Source organism: Talpa occidentalis, unplaced genomic scaffold, assembly GCF_014898055.3.
Source record: "Talpa occidentalis isolate TD23 unplaced genomic scaffold, MPIMG_talOcc4v2.1 talOcc4.8, whole genome shotgun sequence".
NCBI lineage: Eukaryota > Metazoa > Chordata > Mammalia > Eulipotyphla > Talpidae > Talpa > Talpa occidentalis.
The window spans coordinates 73,955,616-73,972,446 of record NW_023605194.1 but is presented as its reverse complement, the minus strand read 5'-3'; the positions used below and the strand labels follow the sequence as shown (position 1 = coordinate 73,972,446).

General features: G+C 40.9%; 1 protein-coding gene across 2 annotated transcripts in view; it reads right to left on the bottom strand.

Annotated features, from left to right (window-relative positions):
- RBBP5 (RB binding protein 5, histone lysine methyltransferase complex subunit) overlaps positions 1-12,295 on the bottom strand; it is a 32,205-nt gene extending 19,910 nt beyond the window's left edge. Inside the window, exons 1-2 of one of the 2 annotated variants that reach the window (XM_037497830.2) lie at positions 12,078-12,295; positions 488-513 (exon numbers count right to left, since the gene is read on the bottom strand). In XM_037497830.2, coding sequence (XP_037353727.1) covers positions 488-513; positions 12,078-12,096 — 45 coding nt within the window. In that variant the 5' untranslated portion in view covers positions 12,097-12,295. The remainder of the gene's footprint in view (positions 1-487; positions 514-12,077) is intronic. The other variant, XM_037497831.2, reaches the window with a different exon arrangement.
- Positions 12,296-16,831: the final 4,536 nt, after the last annotated feature.

Genomic DNA, 16,831 nt, shown 5'->3' with positions numbered 1-16,831 from the left:
GAACAGCCTATGTGTAACATTAGGAGAGTCAAATGCATTTTTTTACATTAATATCAAGCCATTAAAAAAAAAATCACAACTACAATGAAGCAAATTCCAGGCATTACAAAATACTTTTACATTTAAAAAAGTTAAGCATATTTACAGCATATACATTATTACTATGCAAAAACACTTAACTAAAACTAGAAAACACGCGGGGAAATCTATGTAAAGGTGAAAGTACTATTTGTAAAAAATCCTTCAGTCTTTGAATTTAAAAGGAAATGAACTATAAAACTTAGAACAATATGGTGAGATTTCCAGTCAATGTTGCCCATCCTCCTATCAAAATTAAATATGTAAGTCTTTATTATAGCAAAAGATGATCACCATACTTAATGCTGATTTTTTTTTTTAAAAAAAAAAAGGGTAAAATGCATCCTTCACTCAAACATACCAGGGAGCAAGTTCCCATGTTTCAAAAATCACAATACTATACTCTTACCTCTGGATAATTCTGCCCAAAGGACTCTGCAACAAAGCAAAGAGAGAGAGTTAACATCTGTGTGCAACAGCCCAGGGATCCCCACAAAGTGTGGCTGGAGGACGCCCTTCTGCGGTGCCCTGTGGTCACACCGATTTTCATTACCATACCAAAATGGTATCTGTCTTTTTACTCTATCTCATCCAGTTTATAGATGAGTTTCCTGAAGCTACATGACTTGTGATATTCTCATAGAGAATGCAAAAGCAGATATGATAATAAAGTCAACTTTTTTATTTAGGAAAATATTAAGAGATTTGTAAAAATGTAAAACAATACCCTCTTGTAAGTTTTTAGAAAACTTTTTAGAAACTAGTTTTTAGAAAATAGATACTTTTCATAAAAATGCTACTTATGTAAAATACAATGGGTATATTATTATTATTATTTTTTAAAGATTTATTTATTTATACAAGCACTGGGTACAGTCAGAAGCGCGGGAGGGTGAGAGAATTCACCAGAGCCAGAGCGGGGAACAGAACAGGCAGACTAGACAAAGTACACTGCTGAGGGGAGCAGCGGACGGCAGGAGAGGTCTGAGTGCCATGCGGGACCCTCACCAGGCGGCGGGGATGGAACCAGTGCTGCAGAGGCTGCAGGCACCTTCGCAACCCAGCGCTCAACCGCTGCACCACCAGGGAGGCCCTATTATGGTTATTTTTAAATAACAACCTTTTAAAAATCAAATTATCTTCTGTCCCAACCACTCTCCAAATACTAGCAGCAGCCAACCATCAGTCATCATGCCCCTTCCTGACTAATAACAGTATTTATGTTGTAGCATAATTTGGTAGCTGGTTAAACACACAATTCTCTACATTAATTTTTTTTTTAAGATTTATTTATGCATATAAGAACTGGGGTACAGGACAGAAGTGTGGGGGTGAGAGGATTCACCAGAGACAGAGTTGGGTACAGAACAGGCGGACTGACTGAAATACACTGCTGAGGGGAGCAGCGGGAGAGTCAGGAGAGATCTGCTGCACCATGTGGGTATCTCCCTGGCCGGGGATCGAACTCGCAATGCAGTGGCTGCGGAAAGCTTCATAGGTTGTGTCTTAACCCCTTGCGCCAACAGGGAGACCCCTCTCTACATTAATTTCTTAGGGAAACAACTTTTGGTACAGACATCCCTCTATGTTCTTCCTGCAATAAATCTGGTATTCATATATCAGTAATGAACATTTCATGACAGTATGTTGGCAAGATACCACCCGCTTGTCAGAAGTTTAATTTCCATAGCAGCACCACCTTCATCAGTATTTATTTATACAATCACCTAAATGTTTTGTTACAATGGTTTTTAAATTATTCTCTGAGAACTACAAACCCAAAGTAGTTATTTCACATATAGGATATCCAAATAAAATTTTCTTTTAAAAAGGCTGAAAACTGGGTATTTTGGTCTTTGTAAAAAGAATCAAAGTATTAAAACTAATTAAAAAAAAAAAGACCCAATAGGTAAGAAAACTAAAAAGTTAAAATAAAGGTAAATAATTCCCAAAAGAGGTAAATTTGATTTATTTAATGTATACCAGATTTACAGTGGCTGATTACATTCAATTATGAAAGAATGAAATTAAATGCTGAAACCAGATCAAGATAGGATCACTTAAAAGAATCTTTTACAAGTTATTAAATACATGTCAGTAATAGTAACATAGAGATGTATAAAAATGAGTTTCCTCCCTGCAACTCACTAACCAAGGTAAAAGTTTCTGTATATTTTTTTTTAAGATTATTTATGCATACAAGAACTGGGGTACAGGCCAGAGGTGCAGCACATGAGAGGATTCACCAGAGACAGAGTGGGGAGCAGAACAGGCAGATCTACTGAAATACACAGCTGAGGGGAGCAGCAGGTGAGTCAGGAGAGGTCTGCTGCACCATGTGGGTCAGCTCCCTGGCCCGGGGATCAAACTCGTGCTGAAGTGGCTGGGGATAGCTTCATAGTGCTGAAACTTAAGTCCTTGCACCACCAGGGAGGCCCCAAGTTTCTGTATATTTCTATATGCTACAAATATTCAAATAGTTAAGGTTTTTTAAAATAAATTATTGGGTCATCGGAAGTCATGATGTAACGCGCCATGACTTTTCCGACAACCCAATACTACATATAAAATGCAACTTGCTTCCGTAACAATATATCCAATACAGCTTTTCAAATCAATTATATAGATCTACATTCACATAGCTGAATAAAAAAGGGGCACTTATTCAAAAATGTAAAACATGAAAACACAAAAAACCACAACCTAAAAATGTAAAGTTCTCAGGAAGCAGCAGAGTAAGACAGTCTGCGATGGGAGGTGGGAAAGCCGCACTAAGATTCTGAGAGAATCCTGAACCCAGGGGTCATTTTAATTTGTAATCATCCCAACTTTGTATTTTTGTTTTATTTTTTGGGGTAGATTTTTTTTCTTTTATCAAGGGCCACCCTAGTTAACGCTATTGCAATAAGGAGTTTTTAAAATCACAGGAGAAAGTGACACACAAAGAAAAAGCTAGTCTGGTTGAAGAGGCTGAGGAGGAACGCTGTCAAGCAGGGCTCTGGGACACAGTGCCAATTCCTCAGTTTTTTATATTCTTTACCACCCCCACCAGCTACCATTATATGTTACAGTTAGATTTCTTAAGTTTGGTTTTAAAGACAGTAAGAGGGAAAGAAAAAGATGCCCAAAGATGGGATGCCAAAGGGAACTAAACCCTGGAGAGGTTTAGCTTCACATTCCACTTATAATTGAAAAAAACATGAATTTTATAGCAAAATACACAGGTATTACCAAATCCAAGCACTGAGGAAAAATCCTTGACTAGATCACTGAAAGTTTGTTAAAGACCGCCCATTAAAAAAAGGGGGCATGGGAGTGTAGCCGGCTCATATGGTTGTGTGAACAATTTCTCCTAAATCTCAAGGAGCAGATAATTACTGTTATTCAAACTATATTTGAGCAGGAAAAAAGGGATTCATCTTTTATAAGCCAAGAAAACTAATACCAAAACCTATTATAGTACCATAAGAGTCCCTTTGGCTTTTTTTTTTTATGATTTATTTATTTTATACAAGAACCGGGGTGTAAACCAGATGTACGGGAGGGTGAGAGGATTCACCAGAGACAGAGTGGGGAACAGAACAGGCAGACTGACTGAAATACACTGCTGAGGAGAGCAGCAGGCGAGACAGGAGAGGTCTGACCCGCCATAGAGTCCCTTTGGCTTTTAAGAGCATAAATATGGGGTCTTCCTGGTGGTGCAAGGGGTTAAGTCTCAGCACTATGAAGCTATCAGCTGCCACTACAGCCCCAGTTCGATCCCCAGCCAGGGAGCTGACCCACATGGCGCAGCAGCCCTCTCCTGTTTCACCCACTACTCCCCCCAGCAGTGTATTTCAGTAGATCTGCTTGTTCTGCTCCCCACTTTGTCTCTGATGAATCCTCTCACACACACCCCCAGCACCTCTGGCCTACAAGCCAGCTCTTATATGCATAAACACATAAATAAATCTTAAAAAAAAAAAAAACATAAATGGTACATGGTACTTCACCACTATATATTCTGCAGATTTGAAAAGTAACTTCAGCAGTACTTAAATGTATAACCAAATTCTAAACACAAGTCTGGAGTCTGTTATCCTACCATGTAAGAAGGCACAGGTATAACTGGGATAAAAGGAATAGGATTATGGTAAGAACATTCCAAAACACCCTCACAGCACAATGCACCCTAACACATATTCTGGTTAAAAAAGTTTAAAAGTCATACAATCCAGTCAGTAGATGCTGAAGAATACGTTTGCTAACTCAGCAGCCATTCCACCCCATTCTATGTTGGGGGATGCAATCTCAGCCTCAGAAGTCATTTCTAATAAAAAGAACAGAAGACTACAATAAACGATAAAAACTAGTAAACAAAAACACAATTATAATTCCAAAAATGAAATATTAAGACCATTTTTAACTAATATTAGCAGCTAGAAAGGCACACATCACCATTATTAGTTAATATCTTGACAGAATAATAAAATTTTATAATTGGCTTAAATATTGACTCAAGAAGATTAAACTATTTCTCTTCTGCTGATATCACTGAATACCTGGAAAACACAAGAAATCCCAATGAAAAATTACCCAAATTAATAAGAAAAGAAGCTAAGGTGGCTTAAAACAAGAAAAATATTAAAACATTAATAGTTTTACTTACATTTGCAATCTTTACATTAGCAATTACCCAGAAACAGAAGAGGGAAAATCCCATCCACAACAGCTACAAACGTACAAAATGCTTAAGGGGAAGAACAGTAGTAAGACAGGCACCGGACATGCGTGAAGAGAATTGTAAAATCTTAGTTAAGATCATACATCTGAACAAAATGAAAACACGATTTATAATTCTGGGATAGCTGTCTCCAAAAATCAATCAATTCCAGTTGGAGTAAAGATAAAAACTGCTTTTTGCCAAGTGCAGGGTGGCAGCTGCCCTGAGCCTCATTCTTGTTCCTAACTTGCCCTGTGGCCTCTCACGGAGGAACGAGTCGGTCAGGATAGCGCCCCACAGCCACGGCTTCTGAAGATACTGAAAGACACCGGTGGAACCAGAGGCAACGATTCACTGGACTAGAATGACCCAAACAGCTGCAATAAGAAATCTTTGGAGAAGGTGTGTGGACACTTGATGAGAGGCGCAAAGGAAAGGGACCATTTCCAAGGCCTGCCGAGACTAAGAACAATGCTACAAGACAAAACCCACAAGGGAAGGTTCTAAGACTGGGAATCTGTCTCAGATGAGGCTCCTCAGGCCGCTCACTGGCTTGCACGGTCCTGCTTAGGGTGTTAAACAGGGGACTTCCACCAGCACTGGGCCAGGAGTTGAGGCTGCAGTCACCACTGCAGATGCTAAAATCAACCTCTTTAAGAAATTGATAATAACTCGTTATAAAAAAGACAAAAAAAGTATTCCAAATGTACTGTAAGTATAGTGGGGAATTCATTTTACATACAGGATGGACAATTATCCATTGGGAAGAACAAAAAAGTTACAATTCCTCTCTCATATCACATATAAATTTCAGGTAAACTGTTGTAAAATATAAAAATCTCAGAAGAAAATCTAAGAGGCCACATGTATAATCTAAAGTGGGAAAGACCATAACAAAGAAAGGAAAACGAAAAGAAAAGAGAAATATATTTGTTCATATAAAGCTGATAGCATTTTGCCTGGGGAGTTTCCATCGACAGTGAAAAGATTTCAAAAAAATTTGCAATGCAGATGACCAATAAAAGTTGATTATTGTAAAGCAAATTTATAAAAAGAAAAAACAGCCACATGGAAAAGACAAAGAATATGAATAAGCAAATCACAGAAGAACAAGATGGAAAGGAAAACATGATCAAATTCAGTTGTAATCAAAGAAATGTAACCAAATTAAAAATGAGATGTGATTTTCACCCATCAGACTGGAAAATTTAGAGAGAGCCTCTGTTGGTGGTGGTGGAGGGGGGTGTGGGTAAATACATATCCTCATTCACTACTTAAAAAAATAGGTAATTGTTGTAGCCTTTTGGGAAAAAAAGACAGCATCTATGCAGAATAGACAGCATCTACTGAGAGCTGTAGTTTTGATTGCAGTTATTCTTCAATTGGAAATCTAATCTCCATGGATGTAAATACAATGGACATAAGCACAAAGCTATTCAAAGTATTGTTCTTGGTGGCAAATAACAAAAGAAAGCCCCCAAATTGGAAATGATCAATAAAAGTTGATAACAATTATTATAATGCAAGTTTACAGAAAAGAAAAAACAAAAGGAAAAGGCAAAGAATATGAACACACACATCCATCAATAGGGAAATGGCTGAATAAATCATGCTGTATTTAAACTGGATAAATTACACTAATTCTTTTAGAGAAATTTTATTTGTGTTACTAAGTGGAGGAAAAAGCAAGACACAAAGTATTTATACCATAATCTCATTTTTTGTTATTGTGTGTATTAATACATAGGCATAGACATGGAGAAAAATATGGAGAGACAGACACGGATTTATCAACAAAAATGGAGGAGGCAAAAGGAAAACAACATTATTTAAAAACAAGCACTTAAAATCCTAGATCATGAATATGCATCTACATGAATGCATTAAAAATCACAAGATCTATTATGTAATGCGTAGCAATAGCATCTTACAGTGCTAAGTGAAGAAAGCAAGTTGCAAATGTTTATAGAAAGGTTTGATTTTTGTAAAATGCAAAGCCCCTAACAAATTTGCTTAAATGTTTATATTCACAAGAAAAAGGTATAAAAGGATAAATTCTAGACAGTTACTATTTGCAAAGGGGAGAAAGATAATTATTCCAAATGTATATTTGTATCGTTGCCATTGTTATGATAAATAATGTACTGTACTTACTAATTTGAAAAGCATGAAATTAAAGAACCTCCATGAGTTTTCCACACTTAACTCTCACACTGGCTCTTCAATCCTTTGAAATACTCAAACCTGCATTGATCATGAATAGTCACCATTTATTGAATGCTTATTTATCAGAACATTTAATCCTCTGAATCCACTAGTATTACTATACTCCTATTCATAGATCAAGAAAGTTAGGCTTAAAGGTTAAGTCACTTTTTTTTTTTTTTTTTTTTGGTGGGACCCTCGCTGGGCGGCCGGGAAATAAACCGGTGCTGCAGAGGCTGTGGGCAGCCTCGCAGCCCAGCGCTCAACCGCTGTGCCACCAGGGGAGGCCCCAAAGGTTAAGTCACTTCTAAGTTCACACAGTGAAAACCTGACAACACTGGACCCAGAACCAGAAACCACACTCTTAATTATTAATGACATTAAATAGCTCCAGAACCTAGCCAGGCTCTCAAGGTTACCAGCTTAACACATCTGCCTTTAACTAAAAGTGAAAATCTGCTTATCTCCTTTCTCTCAGTTTGCCTGCTTTTGTCTCCCCTAATTTCAAAGATCACATACACTTTGTTTACTTGAAAGAATCCTCAGGTTGGGGCCTCCCTGGTGGCGTAAGGGGTTAAGATGCAACCTATGAAGCCATCTGCAGCCACTGCAGCACAAGTTCGATCCCCCACTGGGGAGCTACCCATATGGCGCAGCAGACCTCTCCTGTCTCACCTGCTGCACCCCTCAGCAATGTATTTCAGTCAATCCGCCTGTTCTGCTCCCCACTCTGTCTCTGGTGAATCTTCTCACCCCCCCACACCTCTGGCCTATATCCCAGTCCTTGTATGTATAAATAAATAAATCTTTAAAAAAAAAAAAAAAGAAGAACTCTCAGACTAATGTTAATTCGACCAAGAGAAATAAGCTAGTGACCTTCCTAAATCTCTACCTTGAGGGTTTCACTTTATTTGTTCCCCAAAATCATCCTTTTTTCTCCTGGAGAAAGCAAAACAAAACATAAAGTTAAGCATTCCACTTTCCCTTTGCCTATAAAGCCTGTAGTAGATACACAAAAGATATGTTAAATGTTGAGTGAATAATTCTAGCATCACACACTCCGGCCCAAACAGGAAACTTCCTTGAGCTTCATACTCCACATAAGGATAAAAACTCTCACTTGTCTCAATTTTACAAGTGTGGCATTCAACCACAATAGCTAACCTGACACTATTCTCAAAAGCCCAAGCACCTTCTTATGTTCATATGGAGCTGCGTGTTCTTAGTACATGCCTTTTTGGAATCTGAGCGCAGACACTTCAGTGCAATCATACTAGTTCTTCCCAGGTCTCCTTTTATTCCTATTAGAGTCCTTTCTCCAAACTGCCTTTCAGTTTCCAGGCCATTCAAGCCTTCCTCCCAGCCTCATGGCACAGGGAGACAACAGTCCCCTGAATAGTTTTACAAGCACCTCCTTAAAGAACTGATTATCAGGCCTCCCCGGTGGCGCAGTGGTTGAGCGCTGGGTTGCGAAGCTGCCCGCGGCCTCTGCAGCACCGGTTCGATCCCCGGCTGCTCCCCGGCCACTGGAGGAGGGTCCCACATGGCGCGCAGACCTCTCCTGCGGCCCGCTGCTCCCTTCAGCAGTGTACTTCGGTCCTTCTGCCTGCTCTGCTCCCTGCTCTGGCTCTGGTGAATTCTCTCACCCTCCCGCGCTTCTGACTGTACCCAGTGCATGTATAAACAAACAAACAAATAAATAAATAAAAACATGGCTCTATTAAAAATAAATAAAATTAAAAAAAAAAGAACTGATTATCATGACTTCTAAAATTTCATGGACCTTTTCTCTAGGTAGTGCCATTATTTTCTACTTGCCAAACCATTCTTCCCTATATTAAGAGTTAGGTCCAGAGTAGCAATTTCCATTCTGCCACTTCAAACAGGTGGTAACAGTGGACGGCATTTCTTTCGGAGAACGAGAACATGCCAATGTTCAGATAAATGATCCTGTCCCACCCAACCCACTGTCATTACTTCTGTAATCACCACACTGCTTTGGCTCCGCACATGCTTCCTTCAATTAGTCCCTCACAAAACTGCCATAGTTAACTTTTTAAACACCAAATTTCATGTCACCTGCTTAAAAATCTACCTTCCTATGGGCCTCTCTTGGTGGTGCAGTGGTTGAGTGCTGGGCTGCAAGGCTGCCCGCAGCCTCTGCAGCGCCGGTTCAATCCCTGGCCGCCGGCGAGCAGACCTCTCCTGCCGCGCCCGCTGCTCCCCTCAGCAGTGTATTTCATCGGTCTGCCTGTTCTGTTCCCTGCTCTGGTGAATTCTCTCACTCTCCCATGCTTCTGATTGTACCCAGTGCTTCTATAAATAAATAAATAAATCTTTAAAAAAAAAAAATCTACCTTCCTAAATAACAAACTAGACTTTTTTCACATTTTAGTATATGTGCTGCCGAAGCGAGCACTAGACTTTTTTCACATTTTAAAAGGACAAGATTTTTAGGAAAAGGAGGAAGAAAAAAGAGACACCTGCACAGACACAGGTGGGAGAGCTGCTGCTGCTGTGTAAAGGGAAAGTTCTGTAAAAAGAAACACCTGCGCATCACAGGCAGGCAGGAGAGCTGCACAACCTCTATTCTCTTCTACCTCTTCATGACTGAATGCATGAAAAGCACCTGAAAATATGCCTACCTCATACTGAGTTCTATACAACTGCTAATTTATTATGGTTGTTAATTCCTCCTCTTATCCCCTCAACAGGGGTAATTGCCCTCTCCTCAGCAGTTTTCACATCTGCACCCCCACTTTCCGCCTTGGTTTTGTCATCTATTCACAAGGTTACAATTAGCCCAACTGTAAAAGGATTTCAAATCTCCTAAGTCCAAGCCTGTCTCCTAACCACACATCCACACACTCAACATGCTCTTTTCCCAATGTCCTTAAATGTTTATCAGTAACACTATCAGCTTCTATCACTTTCCATTTCACTCTTACCATCAGCACCAGATGCAGTCAATTCTCAAATTCTGTCAACGCTACCTCTTCAATGCCTTTTCTTTCCATTTCCTAGATCATGCCTTCTTTATCATGCATCTATTTTCATCCTTCAAACTTGTTTCACACCCTTCAAGAGCCAAGTACACACCGCTGTCCAATTAATCATTACTCTGCTTGAATTAAATACCAGGTAAAAACCCTTCAATGGGGGCCTCCATGGTGGTGCAAGGGGTTAAGTCTCAGCACTATGAAACTATCAGCAGCCACTGCAGCATGAGTTTGGTGCCTGGCCAGGGAGCTAACCCACTGTAGGGTAAGGTAAAAGTATCAGGCTTTTCTGCCCTCCCGCCATTAGGATAGATGATGAATTTGCCATCCTGAATGCATGCCTGATGGCAGGCACCTGGAGTAGGGTGTGGGCATAAATAGATGGGATTCAGCTGGGCTAAGACCGGGCTTTTAAGGGCGGCGTCACAGGGACGCCAGCAGAAGCCGAGAAAAGAGCAGAGAAGCTGAGAGAGAAGCAGAGCCATGAGAAGAGCAGAGAGAACATGAGAGAAGGCTGGAGAGCCCAGAGTGAAGACTTGCTGGGGGCTGGGAGACCTGCCAGCCTCGCGGCCCCCCAGCGCCCCTGCCTGCCGTGTACCTGTAAATCCCAGTAAAAGCCTGCAAAAGCCACTGAGGGCTCCAGGACTCCTCCATTACCCGGTCTGCTGGATCAGAAAACCTGCACTGTGGCCCATCCTGCCCCCTACACCCACATGGCACAGCAGACCTCTCCTGTCTCACCCATTGCTCCCCTCAGCAGTGTATTTCAGTCAATCCGCATGTTCTGCGCCCCACTCTGTCTCTGGTGAATCCTCACTCCCCTGCACCTCTGGCCTACATCCCAGTTCTTGTATGCATAAATAAAATAAATCTAAAAAAAAAAAAAACAAAAACCCCTTCAATGGATCTGCCCTACCTTTCCTAAAAAGCACAAACTTTTCAGCTGGGTGTTCAAGAAATGCCTTCCTGGTGTATTTCAATTAGGCTGTCCACATACATGCCTAACCAAAAAGAGATCAAACTCTCGCTGAATCATCAATTATGCTATTGTTTAAGAGTCAAGAAGCTCATCTCTTGGCATTATCTTATTCACAGTGCCACAAAAAAACTTTTTAAGCCTTCTCTTAGTTCTTAGTTCTAACAAATTTCTATTAAGACTGATACGATATCTGCATATTTCAGACTGTCAGTATCTTACCAAACTTAAATGTCCATGCAAAACTCCTTTCCAGAGGTGTTTGTTACTTTCTTTTCTTGTACTATAGGCATTCACTCCCTCTTCTAAGTGTTCTTAATGACTCTTAAAGGCTTAAGTTCCCCAGTAAGTTATGTCTATTTATATAATCCCCCTGTTTACTAAAAGCTCCTTAAAGGCAAAGACCATTTCCAAAATGTTTTTGTCGTCCTTAGGACAAACAATACATATTTAACTTTTTTTTTTATTATTAAGAAAACAGTAACCACTGCAGATGGCGAGCCATTTAGGGAATTTTGAAAACCTGAGTGTGACAAATGGCAAATGCCTCTGTAGTACACACCTCAGTGTTATTACACACTACTCCTGATAGTCAAAGAACTTAAATGACAAGTTAACTGGATGCCAGTGCCAGCTATGCCATTTACTTGCTAAGTGCCTGTAAGTTACTATCTTCTAAGCCTTTTTTCATCTGTTCAATAAGGCACTTCTACAAAATCTCCAAGTCCTCTCTCCTTAGGCATTCCATATTTCTACAAAAAGATTTAACCTGTCCAGGCACCCAACCCCCTGACACGTCTTCAAAACTTCACCTCAAATCTCTGATTCTCCAATAACTCTGGTCCTGCCTGTTCTGAGCTACTTGTAACCAAAGCTAAGTTCACAAACTGTCTTTCCCTACCGCTCTACAGCTGATTTGAAAGCGGCCTCGGGAAAGGCAAATGCATTCTGCTAGGGCAGAAGCTGGACTCCTCCTGCTGCTGCTCTGTATGGGGAGCGCCCAATGATCCACAGCAGAACTACGTCCCCAGCACTGCAGCTGGGTCCCCTCCCGCACGGGTTCCCTCCTTTTCAGGACCAAAGGGTTCTCTAAAACGGCAGCCATAGTCCTCCTTACCCAGCAACTCGAGGTTCATCCCTGAGGAATCTGGTCGCCCGGCCTCAGCTCCAGCAACGACGCCTTCTCCCCAACCCGCTTCCAAGAGCTGCGTCTAAGTCAGGGGAAGCGGTACGCCGCAGATAGCAGGGCGAAAGCTCCGGAGATTTTCTGATTTAGAAGACCCCGGGGCCTGCGCTTTCTTCCCCCGCCTTCCTTGTTCGTTTCCAGTAGGCTGTCCACATTTGTGCCTAACCAAAAAGAAGAACAAACGCTCACTAGATAATTTCATTATGATATTTTTTAAGGGATAAAAATGTTTCAGTTATTTATTCCTTTAAAAAGTGCAAAAAAATTAGGGTGTTTTCTCCTGGGCCATGTAAGTAAGCTAAAAGCTTCAGGCGTATCGTTAGACGACTAGGCCCGGCTGTGTTGTGTGTTCAGCGGTGTTTTCCGGGCGGGCTGCTTAGGAGTACGCAGGAAAGGTTCCGGGCTAGCCGACCGACGTAGGAAAGCGGGAAAGGTTGTCCCCCAGTGGTCGTGGGTGGAGCCGAGCGGTTGTCGTCGAGGCGCGTACTCACCTGTGTGTCCTTGTCAGTCTCGTGAAAATTATTTCACGTTTGTAAAGATGTGCCATTGATCCCACAGAAACGTACAATGGCATTGGTTAGGACTCTCAGACTGTACCCAGCACTGATGAGGACGCTGGAAAACTGGAGTGGGAGGCGGCGTTCCCTAGAGCTCAAGCAGACGGACTGTGACGACCTCCGCAGAGCAATCAGACGGCCAGCTCCGGTAACGAACGAAAGAGCGAAAACTATATAAACAGGTTTCTGGTGGATGCTGTGGACTATCACTAAAAGGAAAGAAGGCGTAGGCTCTGTGCAGAAAAATAGGACGCAAACTAGAGCCCCTTGTGTAGATTTAATGCCTGTCGCCGCAGCGCCCCATCTTACTAATTCCACCCCTTGGGTTATATTTTATTCTCTCTGCCTCCGTTTTCTTATATGTAAAATGGGGATGATAATAGTAGTTACAGGATTGTTGTGAAGATTAAAGTACTTAGAATAGCAGACTCCCGGTAAATGTTAGCTGTTCTTTACAGATCACTTTCCCCTAAATTATCTCACTTCTTTTAAGACAATAGGGTAAATATACAGAATATAGTTATTGAGACTGAAAGATATGGGGCAGTTTTCCTTCCTCTGCATATCTGAAACATTGCCAAAATGTCACTGCAAATTCTATCAACGGCATAAAGGATTCTTTCTGCACCTTCTTATCAGTTCTGACGACTATGTCAATTGGATAGATGATAAACCATCTTTACATTTATTTGGTAATTAGGATGAGCAACTTTTCACATGTATAAATGTGCATTTTTCTTGTCTGTGCGGTGGCCTGTTTGTGCTCATTTTTTGGCTGGAGTATTCACCTTGTAGGCTCAGATTGATGTTTACCATAATTATTTAGCAGTGATTTTTTTTCTTAGTGCAAAGGATAAGATAACTGTGTCTTGTAAAAATTATACTATCTTTGATTTGATGAAAAACAGTAATGTTGGTAGTCTTTAAAAATGTTAGTTGGACAATTCCACTCCTAGGTATTTACCCAAAGGACACAGAAACATCAATTCCAAAGAACACCTGCACCCCTATGTTTATTGCAGCACTGTTTACACTAGCTAAGCTTTGGAAACAGCCCAAATGCCCCAAAATAGATGACTGGATCAAGAAGATGTGGTACATATATACCATGGAATATTACTCAGCATTCAAAAAAGATAAACACATGCAATTTGCAACAACATGGATGGCGCTGGAAGGGATCATGCTCAGCGAAATAAGCCAAAAAGAAAAAGAAAAATACCGGATGGTCTCACTCATAGCAGGAATCTAGAAAACTTAAATAAGGGACCAGGAAAATGAATAACTATAAGAAAGTGAAAATCAAAATCAACAAAAAACTATGAACCAGAGACACTTTTTGGGGGGCGGGGGTGGGAGGGGAGGGATTGGGGTCAGAATGGGGGGGCTGCAATTGTATGGGGAATATAAAAATAAAATTTATTATTTAAAAAAAAAAAAAGAAAAAAAAATGTTAGTTGGAGGCCCTCCCTCTTGGCGCAAGGAGTTAAGACGCAACCTATGAAGCTCTCCGCAGCCTCTGCAGCATGAGTTCAGTCCCCGGCCAGAGAGCTACCCACATGGTGCAGCAGACCTCTCCTGACTTGCCCACTGCTCCCCTCAGCAGTGTACTTTGGTCAATCTGCCTGTTCTGTTCCCCACTCTGTCTCTGGTGAATCCTCTCACCCCCCACACCTCTGACCTGTACCCTGGTTCTTGTATGCATAAATAAAAAAATCTTTTAAAAAAATGTTAGTTGGAGCTTATTAATACTACCAAATGATAAAGGAGGATATCCAGATTTGTGTATTGCAGGGGGGAAAGGTGAATTTAATAATCTTCCTTCTTGGTCTGAAGCAACTTATATCTGTCATTCAAACTCCACGTGAGAAAGAAAAACCTATGTCCAGCTAGACTGCACAATATTCTCATGGTAGAGCTCTAAGTGAACACCTCAGTCAGCCAGGATCTACTTGGCTCAAATCACAGGGAATATGGTGGGGCCAGGAGATTAACATTTCAAGAATTTAGCAGTTCTCAATCTTAGCTGCATGTTGAAATTTCTGGGCCACTTCAAACTAATACAGATGCCTGAGTCCCACACCTGGAATTAATGCAGAATCTCCTTAGAGCATTGTTATACTTGAAAGCTCCTAGGGTGATTTTAATATTTGAAAAGCTTGAGAACTGCTACTATAGTAGCTGAGGATCCCACACATATTATTGGCTGAGAAAGAGGGTGATGGCTCTGTCAGAAAATAGACAATTGTCCTTTAGTATCCTCAGGGGATTCATTTCAAGACCCCCCATCCCCCAAGAATAGCAAAATCTGTGGGAGCTCAAGTGCCTTACATAAAATGGCACAGTGGTACCTCCCTGGTGGCCTAGGGGTTAAGTCTCAGCACTACCACTGCAATGGTCCATCGCCACAATGGCCTGAGTTCGATCCCTGGCCAAGGAGCTAAACTCTCCTCTCCTCTCTTACCTGCTGCTCTCCTCAGCAGTGTTTTTCAGTAGATCTGCCCGTTACGCTCCCCACTCGATCTCTGGTGAATCCTCTTACCCCACTGCACCTCTCGCCTACACCCCAGGTCTTCTATGCAAAAATAAATAAAAACTTAAAATGGCAGAGTGTTGCATGTCACCTGCAGTTCTCTTAAATCTTCTCTATATTACTTATAATACCTAATACAATGTACATAATAGTTATCCTGTGTTATTTAGGGAATAATGACAAGGACAAAGTCTGTACGCGGTCAGTGTGGATGCAACCATGGTAGGCATAACTAACCTAGTACCATTTTTTTGACCCAAAATGGGTTGACTATGAGGATGTGGAACCCATAGATACGGAGAGCCAACAGATTGACCACAGTCTGTGCTTATTGTCAGAGATTAGACTTCAAAGGTAGAGCTAAGAAAGAAAGCATTACATAGACAGTAATATCAACACTGCTCTTAGCTCCCCGAAAAGAATATTAGAAGGGAAGATACAGAGAGAGAGATGGATGGATGGATGGACAGATGGACGGATGGATGGACAGTACATACATGCATGCATAAATATAGTTATTTATGACATTCACTTAAATGTATACAATCAATGAAAAATATATACACAGAGCTATGTCTTACAGTATTATTTTAACTGCAAAATACTGGAAATGACCTAAGTGTTCATACATTTATGGTACACTACACAATGGTATACTCAGTATCTATTTTAAAAATTGAGGAAGAACCTGTGAACTGATATAGTTTCCCAGACACACACTCTAAGTGAAAAATACACAGGAGAACAGATATGCTGCCCTAAGAAAGAAGAGACTTCAAGCATACTGCACTGCCCATCTGTGAAAAATAAGTACAGGAAGGATATTTAGGAAACTAAGGATATTGGGTATCTCCAGGGGGTAGGTGGGAAAGGGGGGGTGAATGAAAATAGGGTAGCAGGGGTGAGAAGATAGTGGTACTCAGTGTATTTTTTTATAGCTCTGACTCCTAGAACCTTGGGAGTGCTTCACATGCCTGGAAAATAAACAACTAAAACCAACTGGGATGTAGAGAACCCACGTGGAATAAAAATACTAACAAATGAACCTGTTATAAATCAGCAACAACGACATCAGAAAGGATGGGAAGAAAAAATACAGGAACCCTGGGAAACATCATCTTGACTGGGTAGCATAAACCTAAAGAAAAGGACTGGAGAAAACACTGCCACTAGGTAAACACTAGTCACCATTAGAGACATGTTTCTTTGATGAGTCCTAAAACGAGTGGGCAGATATTTGAGGGAAAACAGAATTTGCATAGTTTCAACATATCTCCCCCAGGGTATTTAATAACTACAAAGGGGAACAGTAATTTTATAGTGGGAAATCCAGCAGAAAGGGTCTTATTCAATTATAGAGTTCAACGTCACCAGTAGTAACAAGACACAGCAGCATTGTGAACATGTGACATAATGCACTGAGGGTCCGTCACATAACATCCTACCTGTAATATCCAGTCTAATCATGAGAAACTATCAGAAAAACCCAAATTGTGTGACACTGGGCAAAACAATGGACTAGTCATCCTCAGGAAAGACTACAAATTGCATGAAACTAAAAAGTAATAACTAAATGCAACATGGGGTCCTGGACA